Below are 14,478 nucleotides of genomic sequence, written 5' to 3' on the forward strand. Positions count from 1 at the left end.
GTGCTTTTCCTACATGAAAAGCGTGCAGGGCCCAGTCAGCGTGCTCTGCGTGGTAGGTGGGTACTGATGATCATAAAGCTCTGAAGATGAAACCAACAGAGAAAGCCAGACTTGGAAGGGACACTGGGGTTGACTATTCTAGTTCTTTACCCAGTGAATCAGTTTCCTTTGAGACCCCGATAACAGGTGACCTCTGCTTGTCCTTTTTCAGTGGGGAAGGACCACATACCCGGGCTGATTGTTCCATTTTTGTTAGAAAATTCTTTTTTATGTTGAACCTCCTTATGACTCATACCCTTTGGCCTTATTTCTTCAGAATAGTCCCTTAGTATGTCACTAGCCCTGGCATAGCCTTTCAGGTATTAGAACACAGCTTTTATATTTACCTCTCACCTCTTTTTCTCCAGAACAGCAGTTACAACTCAAATTCTTGTAGGCTCATTTATAATAGTCTGGTGGCCAGATGTCAGACAATAGGAGGTAGACCAGCTCCAACTGAGGAGAACTTTGACTACGCCTCTTTCTTCAGTTATTGCCAATTTTTTTTTTCTGGGAGAACTTTTTTCCCCTCCCAAATCCAAATTTTTATGTGAAATTTTCTGATAGTTCTAAAATCCTGTTCAGGATGAACTGTGAAGCCATTTGCCTTCTGGAGGTAGCCTACCAGCTGTCAGTATCTGTTCTCTGCTCTAGACTGAGTCCTGAGTTCTGTCAACCCTGTCTCACTTGTCAGTTTTTGAAGTCTTCAACATGTGTCAATTTGTCTTCAAGGATGACATCTGTGTCTGCACACCGTGCCCTGAGCCTGATCAGTCCAGTGCAGCTCAGAGTTGGGGTCTCCATCCCCTTGTCTGGATGTTAGGTTTCTTAAAGGGGAAGTCTCATTAGCTCTCCTTGCTGTTCTGTGACACTGCTTACTTACGTTAAATAAGCTTGTGGTCTTAACTGACTTCTAATTTAGTCTTACGCATGCTTTTTTGTACCCATTTTTCCCTTTTTCTTGTTGATTTTGCAGTTTGCTTGTTTGTTTTTTTTTTTTTTTTTTACCACCTTGTTCACTGTGCCTTCTATCATCATGTCTGTGACTTTCTTAAATACACTAGCAATTGGCTTCATCTAAGCCATTGATTAAAATTGTTAAACTAGCCAGGGCTGAGGGTAGAGGCCTGTGGCATGCCTGAGCAACTTCCTTTATTTAAGCACAGATTCACTAATCAGCAGTCTTTGAATTTCCTCCTTGAGCCAGTTAGAAATTTACTCTAGAATATCATCATCCTTGCATTTAGAATTTGTTTTTATAAGGAGAGTATAAGACTTTGTCAGATGCGATGGTCAAAGCCAGGACTGTGTGTTTACAGCATTCCTGTCATCTGTGGGCCTTGGACCTTTACCATTAAGGGAATGCTATTCATCTGCCGTGGGGCATTGGTGAACTTCTGGGGGCCGCAGCTGTTTACTGGTAACGTCGCCCTGACTACCTGCAAATCATGGCCTTGATCATCTATTCCCGGGTTTTGCCAGAGACAAGAAATAGAGAATAAGTAGTGAAGCCCTTCTTCTTAAACTTGATGCTTTCCTCCCCTGCCTCAGTTTTTCAACTTTTTTGCCTTCTTCATCTTCTCTCTGCTGGTTCTATTGATGAACTCATCCTTTAGACGAGGGCTCCTCCCAGTGCCTGAATCAGTCCTGAAAGGGTGAAGCAGGGTATTGGTGGAATCAGCATCACCTCTGAGTGGTACTTGAATGTAATCATGTGACCAACCAGTGCATTGACTATCATGTTGGGGATGAGCTCTGGCGCCTGTTAGCTGCCATCTTCCAGATTACCCTGTTCATTCATGTAGATCACCTGTAAAGTTGGCCTCCTGTTCCTTTTCCTTCCTTAAGTTTGCTGATGACTTGCCTGGATCCCAGCACCTTCTTGGAGTGGGGCCTTGATCCCCTGCTTACTTCTCCTGAGCTTCCTTCCTCAGAGCTTTGGTCCTGACTTGGGACCTGCTGGCAGTGGGGGGCCTTTTGGAGCTCGAGGCATTATTGCTGAGATTCTGCCCTGTCACCCCCGACCCCACCCTACCCTCCTTTTCCTCTGGCCACCATGCCTTAACTGTCGTTGAGCTGGCAGGTCCTTCATACTTCTGTACCCTGTAGTCAGCTCATTCATTTGCCTGCCCTCTCTTTCCCCTCTTTCTTCTCTACCCTGTGGACTCCCATGGTGCCCCTGGTCCTAGCCTGGTTCTCTTTGAGAGACATGAGACGTGGGAACCCTCGTACTTTTCTCTTTTGCAAATCATGATGTTTACCTTGTTCCTTTTCTTTGAGCAGATTTCTTGCTCTCTGTGGATTCTCAAAGATCTCAAAGAGAGTTATGTTGAGCTCAACTCATAACTTTTTTATTCAGTTGGACATAATTTGTTCTAGCCACAAGATTTACTGTGACTTTCTATAGGAGATAGCTGTATTCTTCACAATCTGTTCTGATTCTCGTTCCTCCATCCACGAAAGCAAAATGAGAGTTGAGCTATTGTCACATGATGTAGTGGAGGGAAAGTTAGAGGGCCCTGGGTTTGAATCCTGACTCCCTTATATACTCTTGAGTACATTTTAGGAGCTGAGAATATGAGCTGAGGGATAAGAAGAAACTGCATTCAAACTCTGGCTTTCCTGCCTACTTGCAATGTGACTTTCAGCAAGTTAATACACTTGCCACCCAAGCTTAAGTCTCTCATGAGTGACATGGGGATAACAGAATAAGTGAGGTACTGATAAGTGAAATAGGATATACCCTCAAACTGACAGCTGTTAAATCTGCTTAACTGAGTTGGCACTGTGGGTACAAACACAGGCTCCCGACCTTCAGTCTTAAACAGGTACTGAAAACTTGGGCAGATTATTGACTGTTCTGAGCCTCAGTATTTTCCTCTGTAAAATGGCAATAACAGTTGCCTCTCTTACAAGTTATAACAAAGTAGGCTTGTTATGATGATAAAATACTATGACTAGTAAAAATATCTGCTGAAATTATATATGGGGCATAGTAGTTGTTTATTAAATAGTAGCCCCCCCTTTTCCCACCCTCCTTATCTTATCTGTCCACATTGGTAGGATATTTTATTTTTCTTGATTCCAGTATTAGTTTTAAAACCTTCATCTTTTGGAACAAAAATTTAAAATTTATATGAAACTTACAATGAAATTTTGCAAAGAAGGCTAGAAAAAAATGCAGAAATGTACCATATTCCTGGATGGGAAGACTTACCATCATAAAGATGTCCATAGGGTCTCCAAATTAATTTATACATTTAGTGTAATTCTAATTAAATCTTTAGGAGTTTCTTTATTTGAAAATTTCATAGTTTATGAAATAGAAGAAATTTTTCAAAAAAATGATAGTTATTAAAGCATAGTATAAAAGAACAATAAATTAGTTATTAAAGCATAGTATAAAGTACAGTAATTAAAACAGGAGACTGGGACACAATAGAGGCTTGGATGAAAAAGATCCTTCTTATTATGTCATAAAACTCATAGAAATGTACGATTAGACAGATAGATACCTATTACATACATATGTATTAAATTGGTATAATACTCTGAAGAGACCTGATAGTATTCTATTGACTCAAATTGTGAGCGAGCAATTCCATGAGAAATAGTCAGATATGTACACAAAACAGTATGTATAAGGATATTGAGTACATCGTTATTAATGATGATTAGAAAATTGTAAACACTTAAAAAGTTCCTCAGTAGGGGGTTGATTGGATAAACTGTGGACATTCACATAATAAAATATTCATCTGTCTGTGAAAAGATTCAGAGCTACACATGATCTGTTTTTAAGTGAAACATGCACATTATAGAACAGTACAATAACTTGAACCTGAATCTGTTATTTTGGGGAAAAGGAATGTTTGTACATGTACTAAAATTTTTGGAAGGAGATACACCAAATTTTTGTTAATTGTCTGGTATGTGTGATGATCTTCACTTTCTAATTTTTGTATTTCTTTAATTTTTGCATTTAAAAAATAATGAACATGTATGTTCTAATCAGTAAGAATAGTAACTATTTTAATTACAGTTATATTCTCACTGTGTTGCCTTGCATTTTTTCATAAACTTGAGCTGATTCTGTGCATTAACCTTCTTAAGACAATTTTTGTAAGATTACACCATTCTTTTATATTTAACATTTTTTTGTGTTTCCTTCCTTTTGTCATTTGTGTATGTCTTTTTAAAATCTAAAGCTCAATGAAAAGCTTCCTGTGTTGTCTCAAGAGCATCTTTCAGTACTTCTTTTTCTTCCTTATCAGGAAGCAGTGTAGACTTGTGGTTAAGTGTATAGACTGATTTGAATTCAGACTTTACCACTTTTCAGTGCTCAACCTTGGGCAAGTTACATAACTATTCTATGCCTCAGTTGTCTTGTATGGAAAGTAGATGCAAAAAATCCATAATATGATAGTAATTATGTTGTAAGGTTGTTGTCCAGATGTATATAGTATGCACTTAGTAGAATTCTTGACAGTAGTTTGTGTTCAGTAAATGGTATACTGCAGCTGTCACTACTGTTTTTATTAGGATCAGTTCTTGTTTTGAGAACCTTCTTTCGTCGTTATTTTCCAGAGCAGCCTCAATCCAGGAAGTTACATCGTGTTAGTCTTACCGTGCCTTACCTAGCATGTTACCAATTTTTTGAAATCCAACTTTTACCATTCTATAAAATTGAAAAGCCCTTTAGACTCTACTTGAATGGTTCTTCTCTGGCTGTTGGGTGTTTTTTAAGATATTAAATATGGTCTTTCCTGTCCTTAGGTTCTCATCAGTTCCACTTTACCAACTGATTTCTTCCAATCAGTGTTAGAAGTAAATGTGTAATTAGTGCCAGGCACATGTACTTTTCAGTATGTGAGAGCCAGGGAAAGCGCATTCAATCTTTACGGAGGCCAGACAAACGTTACATAATGAAGTAATCTGGGTGTGACAGAAAGGAGTTGATGGAAACAGTGGTGACCCAGGGAACTTGGATGCTATGGCCAGCTCACCCGTATTAAATGTTGGCTCATTGGCAGGTGAGCCAAGTGTTGCTAGAACTTTTGACTTTTTTTTTTTTAAGAGAACCTGGAAATCCAGATTTTTATATGGGCCAGACAAAACCATCTGTGACTTGCACCTTTGAAGGTTTTGTTTGTTTGTTTGTTTGTTTGTTTAACTTAAGAATGGACTGGCTTACTTAAATTTCATTGTAATTTTTGCTAAATCTAGCTATACATAACCTTTAATATTTCGTATGTACTTAATCTCAGTCTTTACATAGGAAAGCTGTCATGTACTTATCTAAGATAGTCGACTGATTACATAGTGCACTTGTGTCCATGGTAATGTTGTTGATTTTAGGCTCAGGTTACTTAGCTGGAAGTGTATAGGCTTGCCTAGGCTTATGAAACAACTTTGCCTATTCCCAAGAAAGATAATTTTCATCTGTATTAGGATGGATGGGAAAATGGGTTCTTTGTGACACCTCCCTCCTCCAAGACCAAAAATGAATTGCCAAACCTTAAATTATTTCATTCGGTGGATTATGGTGGCAAGAGTTTTAGTAGCATATTGTCTAAAGACTGCTTTCAACCACTCTGCAAATCTGAAAAGTAGTCAGCGGTTGCTAAGAGACATACTATTCAAGTATCTCCATAAACATATGATGGAGATGGCTGTTTAGTAATGTGAACTTCACATTTGCAGTTATATTTAGCTAAAAAGTGCCATAATTATCATGCAAATTATGCAGATCATCCAAAAGGGACCTTTTGTTACTGTGTTTTAAAAACTCAAGACAAATTGGACACGGCAGGACACCAAACCAACCCATTAAACAATTTTAAGTTCTAAACTGAAATACATTTCAGGAGGCTTTAAATTTCAGCTCCGAAACAAAGAACTATTTTCCAAACAAGTTCCTTGAATATGTCAAAATGTTTGCATTTCTCTCTAAAGAGTCAATAACAAAACTTCAGGGAATTTATTTCTACTGGCAGTTTTATCAGATAGCCATTTCCAATTAACAATAAATCACCTCCTCCCATCCTGTCAACCTGTAACTCAAAAACTATAAAAAGGGCTTTACTGCTCTGACTCCTGCATCCAGAGGAGGGTGGGGCAGCTTGTGCAGGGGTGGAGAGCCCCATACTTGTGGAAGGGCCTTGCTCTTGGTTTAATGCTTTACTGTTGCTGTTTTGAAATTCTTAATACTTCTCGAACAAGGAGCAGTGCATTTTCATTTTGCACTGGGCCCACAAATGATGTAGCTAGTCCCTGCCCGTATCAAACTAAGTGCGTCATTAAGTAGCATAACAGCTCTTTCTCGCAATGCTGACCAAATTGGTTGTCTTACAAATTTAAGTCAAAAGGTTTTCTTGAATCAGAATGAATGCTTGAGGGAGGAAAGAATGGATGTCTCTCGTCTGTAGGAAGAATACCTGAAATTAGGAAGAAAAAAGCATGTGGCTTAGCAGAGTTGTTCATATTTGTATGATTTACACCTTTGGAATTTTTATACTGAATTTCTATGGGGGTCTTGAAGTAAGAATTGCTAGAAGCTTATAATGTACAGCCTTTTGATCCCTCATCCCCACTGTGCTTTCTCAGTGGTTGCTCATAGGTCAGTTCTTTTCATATGCTGGTCCTCTTGAGTTGTTATGATTCACTAGAGCCAGGCTGCTGCTGGCTCTTGTTTCTTAGTACTGGGCTGTTTTCTCCATGTGCATTATTACTTGATCGAGGCGATAAGGGTATTAGGAAGATAATCATTTTTCAGGTAGCCTGCAGAACAGCTTAAGTTAAAAACAAAGCCAGAAATGTCTGATTTTGGTTTGGACTAAAACCTTTAGAACACCAATTTCATTATTTACATCTTTCTTTGCATGGAATAGCACAGGAGAGTTGCTTCTTGATTATCTTAGAGGACAGTTGGGCTTTTTGTTTCAAGTTTTTAGCTTTTAATTTTTAAAAAGTAAAAGATTTAAGTTAAAAAGTACAATCTTTTAAAAATTCAAATATACTTAAATGGTTTATAAAGAAAAATAGCAACATCTATCTAATCCTTCCTCAATCTAGTCTCATTCCTTAGAGGTAACCGCATTCACATCTTCTAGGTATTTCCTTTGTATATATCTCCATATTGCTAAGTGGCGTTCTTATACTGCTGTTTCTTGATTTTTTTGCCTGTGCCTACTTTAAGCCATCATGTGTCTCTCTTTATATCTCCCCCCTCTACATCTTTCCAATGCAATTATGTCTTAAGATTTAATTGAATCAAATTGTAGTGTCTGCATTAGTATGACTGTATACATGTTGTTCAGAGCCAAGGCACACATTATGCTATAATTAAATTTCTTGTAAGGCTTTTTTTTTTTTTAAACCCCTGGAATTAGTAGTTGCCTTATTTTTCACATGCTTGCTTTCCTATGTAGTGGTCACTAGTTCATCCCTTAGTTCTCAGAGAGCATCATACAACTCCTTTCATTCTGGCCCACACATCAGCTAGTCTATCAGTTCCATTTCTTTTTTCCTTCCTTTGGAGGCCTTCTTCCTGGAGCCCCAGTCATCCTCCTCTAGTTGTCACTGGTTGCTTTCTCTAGGCTGTATCCACAGTGGTCATCCTGGGGCTTCCCTTTGCCGTCTTCTGGACTATGTCTTTCCTTGATTAATTTCCTCTCTCCCACTTTGGTGGGCTATATTCTCTAGATACTTCCTAAGAAAGCATGAATGGGGTGTCAATTTTTTGAGACCTGTTTCTCTGAAAATGTCTTTATTCCACCCACATACTTGACTGACATTTTGGCTAGGTATAGATTTATAGGCTGGAACCCGTACTCCCTCAGAAGTTTTAAGGGATTGCTCTATTGTCTTCTGGCTTTCATTGTTGGTATTGAGAAGCCATGCACCAGCTGAACTCCTTATCCTTTATAGCGACCTGTTTTCTCTGTAAGCTTTTGTCCGCAATGCTCAGAAACTTCAAAGTGTTGTACTTTGCGAGAGGCAGGGCAGGGGGTGCCTTTGTTCATTTATTGTGTAGAGGACATAATGGCCCTCATCTGCGTTGAAACTCAGGTCCTTTTTCCCTGGAAAGTTACATTGAGTTATTTCTCAGATAATTTCCTTCTTTTATTTTCTCTGTTTTTCTGTCTCTGTACCTATTTAGAATGCCTGTTAGTCATGTGTTGGCCCTTTTGGATTGGTCCTCTAGGTTTCTTGTCTTCTTCCTTCTATATACTATCTTCATTGTTTGGTTATATTTTCAGGGTAGATTTGCTCATTTTAATGTCCCAGTTCTGAAATTTTAATTTCTGTTACATTCTTGAATTTCCAAAAGCTCTATTTTATTTTCTGAATATTCATCTGTAATAGCATTTTGGTTTTGTTTCAAGGACCCAGTAGATTTGTTTATTTCTGAAAATGTTATAGGGTTTTTTTCCCACAATTTTTTTCTACTCCCTGCAGTGTGACTATTTCCCCTGAGTTCTTTATGATTGTTTTGGTCTCCGTCTTTTATGTCAGAATGTCTGGTGATCCTTGACTTCATATTTAGAGTTACATTTGTCATCAAAAAGCCTCTTAGAACCCGTGTGTGTGTGTGTGTGTGTGTGTGTGTGTGTGTGTGTGCATGCGTGCGTGCGTCTGTGTGTATACATGCACACATGAGAGATACTTGGCACATTGGGCAGAGGCCTTGCCATTTCATTGAGAAACCTTCAGATATTAGTTTATCTATAGGTGTTTCCTGTGGAGGCCGTCAGTTTTCCCAAAAAGGGACCTTCTTTCTAATCTCCTCCCTCAGCCAGAATTTGGAGCTTAGTCAAAGAAGGGGCTGGCAGAGGTCTCACTCCTCAGCTCACAGAGTTGTATTAAGTCCCATTATTTTCAATAAGTACTTTACCAGCTGCATCTCATGTCCCCAAGACCAGAGACTTACTCATTTATTCCCTCTAGACTTTGATTGTAAATCTGCACGGGATAAGGATCTGGGAGGTCTGCTTTCAAGCAGCCCTCCTGTTTTTAGCTCCTCACACCCTTGCCATCAGATGTATCTGGTGCCTTCAGTTCTTAAGCCTTTTAAGGGTTCTCCAGTATGAATTGGCTGGCTTCTTGTTGGCTTCTCTCCCTGCTGGCAGAATGGAAAAACCCTTAGCAGAGTGGAGAAAGAGGAAACCTAAGACAGTTCCCCCTTGCCATCCACGTTCCTTCTTTGAGAGATGTGCACATTTGTCTAATCTGCTCTCCCACCCTCTCTGACCCATGGATTTCTTCTGGTTTTATTCCTTTACTCCCATTTCAGGGAGTGTTCAAGAGGAGAGAGGTTCAGTCCTCCGTGTCTAACTGGAAGACCCTGACTACCTTTTTCATTTTGTTCTTTTCATTTCGCTGTAATTTATTATGACATTCACGGGAGGTTTCTTTGGCTAAATCACTAGACAGTTCATCTCTTGTCTGTTAGCTTCAGGAAGGTGGGTTTTGTAAACTGGGAGACAGCATGTTGACAGGTCTGTCTTTGCTCTGTAATCTCCTTGGAAACTCTCCAGCTTCTTTTCTTTGACAACAAGTTGCCTGTTATTTTGTAGGGAGCACAGTCTACCTAGGCATGTACAGATACTGGATTATATTTTCATTGCCTTTTTGGTGAATAGTGTTTAGAGTGTATTTATGACCAAGCACACAAATACTACTTTGTTGTGGGGATTGAAGCTCATCCTACTCCCCCTTTTTTTGGCCGAACCACATTGTACCTTTTCTTTTATCTCACACATCATAAAATCATCAAGAGTGTGTTTTATAGAGCAGCAGAAATGTAATTTATACACTGCATTTCATCTTTCTCATAGAATATAGGATATATAACATTTGGGACTTGAAAGCTGACTCCAGTTAGGTGCCTGGTAATACATTTTCTTTGAGGGCCTGATGAAAACATTGGTTAAATAGTTTTTGTTTAATTATTATGTCATCATTCAATCCTAAAATTAACAGTATATGAGCATAGTTGATTCAAGTTTTGCTAATAGCACACCCCCTCAAACCTTCTATGTTAGTTGCAGATTACTCATTAAGGCCTTTTACAACACTTAAAAATAGAAACCAGATAAGAAAGATAGAACTCAAAAGGTTAATTATTTCCATTACCAAGGGAGGGAATGGGTAGTTGAGAGATCCTCTATCATTTTGTGCAGGTAGTGGATAAGAGATACTGAGCCCATGTGGCCTTTTTTGCCCATAGGGCTCAAATCTTTCTTTGTGTCCTTTGGAAATGTATAGTTGAGCTTGCTCATTGCTTTCCTGTGAGCTCCAAAGTTTTTTTCGTGTGTGTAGGTGTGTGCATGCCACCCAACAACAAGGACAATTCCTGGCATGTGTAAATTGATTATTGATTGATCACTTGATTGCATGACTAAGTGGGCAGAGAGAGGCCAGGTATTTTAACGGCGTCTTCTGTTTGGATAGGGTGCTGGTGAAGGTATGTGCTATTGCATCTGCCCTGAACACTTCCCCCACCTCCAGCTCCTAATTTCTTGATGGATGTCACTTCCTATAGAAGCTTCCCCTGATCAACTCCACTTCTCCCAAGTAGAGTGGACATGTCTACTAGGTGTATCTAGTACCCTGAGCCACTTACCATGCTGTTGATTTCCCTGTATCCCTCATCACCCTGGGCTCTGGAAAAGCAGTGTCTGTGTTGCTCATCACTGTATCCCTGACATGTTGCTCAGAGACTGGCTCTTAATAGGCACACATGTTCATTTAAAATGTTCATTTTTTGCTAATTTTTCCTTATGTTTTAGGGTGGCATTGATGATGATGATGTGATGTCTAAGCATGTGCTCTACCACTATAATACCATCCATCCATCCATTCAGAAAATTAATATTTTCTGAATGGATGGATGGACGGATGGTATTATATAGTCACAAATTTTGTCTGTCTCACTGCCTAGTTTTGAAGACTGTCCTTCAATTTGTGCTTGCAATTATTCAAAGAACTACTTTTTTTTTGGTCTGTAACTCTACCTTTGTTCAAAGAAAAGTACCAAACAAAAGTAGATGATTTATTTGATTACTGCCCACCGAGTTATTTTTCTACTGTCAGTCTCAGTGTCATGTCTTAATCACCTGAAATCATGCTTAAGGATGTCTTGATAGCTCTTTTGGTAATTAGGGTGTTCTGCTTTTGTGTGCTGTCTGTATGCCCTTGAAGTGTTTTGCGTATGAAGTCCACACTAGAGCTGTGAGTTCTGTTTTATTGTGATGATAATGAATGTATGAAGAACTCAGTAGAATTCAACCCAGTCTCCAAGTTTGTTCTTCAGCTGGAGGAAACTGGCCATTATTGTTTGGAAAAAAAACAAACAAACCCCAGAGCTTTATTGGGATGCAATTCATATACCATAAAATTCGCCTCTTTAAAGTTTACAATTTAATATTTTTTAATATATTCCATAGAGTTGTGTAACCATCACTGTCATATAATTGCAGAACATTTTGTATCATCTCCCCAAAAACGCCATACTCGTTAGCAGTCACTCCTCATTGTCCTGTCTCTCTGCATTTGCTTGTTCTGGATATTTCATATAAATGGAATCATACAATATGTGGCCTTTTTGTGCCTGGCTTTGTTTACTTAGTATGGTGTTTGAAAGATTCATCCTTGTACTAACATATTTCAGTACTTCATTCTTTTTTTATAGCTTGATAATGTTCCATTGTAGCACACTTTGTATCAGTTGTTGGACATTTTGAAGGTTATTTCCATTTTTTGGCGATGATGAATCATGCTGCAGTGAACATTCATGTACAGATTTTTGTGTTGACATATATTTTCAATCCTGATAAGATGTGACCTTGTAGGATTCAATTATTGACTTTAGATCACAAATGATTGGGAATTAAAAAATGTTACTCATGGATAACATAAGTACGGAAATTGTAAATGTTCATCTCAATTGGTATTTATAAAGTGAGCACACCCACATAATAAGAGCCAGGATCTAGAAAGAGAACATTTGCCAGTATCTTTTTTGGTGTTTGCTTTGGTTTAGGTTATCTAAATTTACTTGCATGCTCTGGTAGAGCTGAAAGCTTATCTTACCTGTGTTTTTGGAACATAAGTTCAGTAGGTAGCTTATGTTCTAGTGGTACACTGGTTGAGGTGATGGACTTTAGGGCCACAGCTGCTTGGGTTCAAATCCTGGCTCTACCACTTATAGCTGAGAGACCATGAGCACGTTACTGAGCATCTCTGTGCCATAATTGCTCATCTGTTGAATGGGGATAAAACAATTCACGGTGTATTACTGTAAGTAAATTGCTTGAAAATTGCTGATAATCATATCAAATGCTGTATGTGTCTTACCTATTATTCTGATTATTGTTATGATTATTGTTGCTTTTGTGTATCTCCTCACTAGAGTATCAGCCCCTTGTCTGACTTATTTGTCACTGTATTCCCAAAGACTAGCACTGTGCCTTTTTTGAGAAAGGAAGGAAGGAAAGGATTTTAAATAATGAGTGGCAAAATTCCTAAATTCTTTCCTGAAACTGCTTGTGACAGCTACACTGTCTTTTATTTACAACAGCTTTTGGAGCTGTTTGACAGCGAAGACCCTCGGGAACGGGACTACTTAAAAACAGTCTTACACAGAATTTATGGCAAGTTTCTTGGTCTTAGAGCATTTATCCGAAAACAGATTAACAATATTTTTCTAAGGTAAGTGGAGGGTGGGGGGAGAAGGAGAAGCAAAGTTGGTGGTTTTATAGAAGTATTAAGTAAACCTCAAATATTGGAATATACTGTTCTGACCATTTCCTTTTCTCTTCCCTTTCTCTCTCTCTCTCTCTCTCTCTTTTTAGGTTTGTTTATGAAACAGAACACTTCAATGGTGTAGCTGAACTGCTGGAAATATTAGGAAGGTAAGCACATTTTTAGCTAGTTGCTAATTTCAGGTGAATATCGTTGTGGAGATTAGGTTTGGGTGGCACAGGGAAATGCTGCCCTAGATCTCTTGCTGTGTGTACAGCAGGGCTCTCTCATTTGTGCTTCTAGCACGTTTTCCAGCTGACTCTACAAGATGCAGTTGCATGTTCCCCTTGTTCCACAATTATGCATTGCTAATTCTTCTGGAATGACTGAAAAAGCTAACAGTCTATTCCTTACTGTAGAGCCAAGGCATCTAATTGCCGTCAGGCTGGTTTCTCTAAAACGTCTTATTCTTACCAGTTTCTAGGCTCCCTGTCCTCTGCCATATCTTTTGAAAGTAAGTTTGTAATAAATTGGAAAGATTCCTATTTTCAAAGGAACCGTGTCCCCAGGTGTAGTTCTTGGAACAGTTGCTGCCTGGAGTAGTGGAGTGAATCGGAAAGAGCCAGCCGTTGTGTGGGCTTTTACACACAAGGGAGGCTAATGTAACTGGACAATGTGATTTGTGTCTCCTCCTAATAGGAGGGGAGAGAGAAGCTGCACTCAGATGGTTCTCTCGGTGACTCCCCTTGGCTGGGCTTTATATCCAGGGGTGTTCTTGATCTGAGCAGAGATTTCAGGGATGGGAAAGAATGATATCTGGAAGTGGAAAGGGTCATCAGCGAGCAGAGCAAGCCATAATTTGGGGAAGGAAGAGAGGGACGGAAAAATAAAGAGTTGTTGATACAAAAGCTCTTGGGAACCATTTGACTAGATGTAAGAGCTCAGGAGCCTTTGCTGGGAGATCTTAAGCAAATTTCCTTCTTTTAAATTTCCTTCCTATTTAAATATGTGCTTTAAAAAAATTAATTCATTTTTAATGGAGTAGTTAGGGATTGAACCCAGGGCCTCATGCATGCTAGGCATGTGCTCTACCACTGAGCTATATCCACCCCCCTTAAATATATTCTTTAAAGCAACTTAGGAGTCTCGAATGTCACTAGGGTGGGTTTTGGGTTGTTCTGTTGAAAACTGACTAAGATTTAATGTGATCTCACAAGAACAGTGTCTCAGTTTAGCTTGTTGTGGTAACATTGCTAACTCATGTCTCTTTCCTTTTCCCTAGTATTATCAATGGCTTTGCTTTACCTCTTAAGGCGGAACACAAACAGTTTCTGGTGAAAGTGTTGATCCCTTTACACACTGTCAGGAGCTTATCACTCTTCCATGCCCAGGTAGAATTTTATACTACTACTTTTGGAAGCAAAATAAAGTTCGTAAACCCAGTGTTATACTGATATAGTTATTTACTTAACTTAAACAAAAGGTTTGTTGAAGTTTAAAATAGTCCCCAAGTCAAATTAAAATGTGTTTATACTTTTCTGTGTTTACGAGAATCATGGGGCTATTTTTGAATTGGGAGGAGCATTCATTCGTTTAATCATCTCATTTTACAGAGAACTTAGATACTTGCCCAAGTTCAAACAAGTACATATTCAACATGTTGCATGTAATAAAATTTATGGGCTTTTTGGA

The 14,478-nt window shown here is 38.8% G+C and overlaps 1 protein-coding gene across 3 annotated transcripts in view; it reads left to right on the forward strand.

Moving 5' to 3' along the window:
- The window catches only part of PPP2R5E (protein phosphatase 2 regulatory subunit B'epsilon), a 132,321-nt gene that overhangs the window by 98,065 nt on the left and 19,778 nt on the right, over window positions 1-14,478 (forward strand). For all 3 annotated transcript variants that reach the window (XM_010962247.3, XM_010962248.3, XM_045522084.2), the window contains exons 6-8: window positions 12,623-12,753; window positions 12,897-12,956; window positions 14,069-14,177. In XM_010962247.3, the coding sequence (XP_010960549.1) occupies window positions 12,623-12,753; window positions 12,897-12,956; window positions 14,069-14,177 (300 nt within the window). The remainder of the gene's footprint in view (window positions 1-12,622; window positions 12,754-12,896; window positions 12,957-14,068; window positions 14,178-14,478) is intronic.

The sequence above is a fragment of the Camelus bactrianus genome, chromosome 6, assembly GCF_048773025.1.
Source record: "Camelus bactrianus isolate YW-2024 breed Bactrian camel chromosome 6, ASM4877302v1, whole genome shotgun sequence".
In the NCBI taxonomy this organism is placed as follows: domain Eukaryota; kingdom Metazoa; phylum Chordata; class Mammalia; order Artiodactyla; family Camelidae; genus Camelus; species Camelus bactrianus.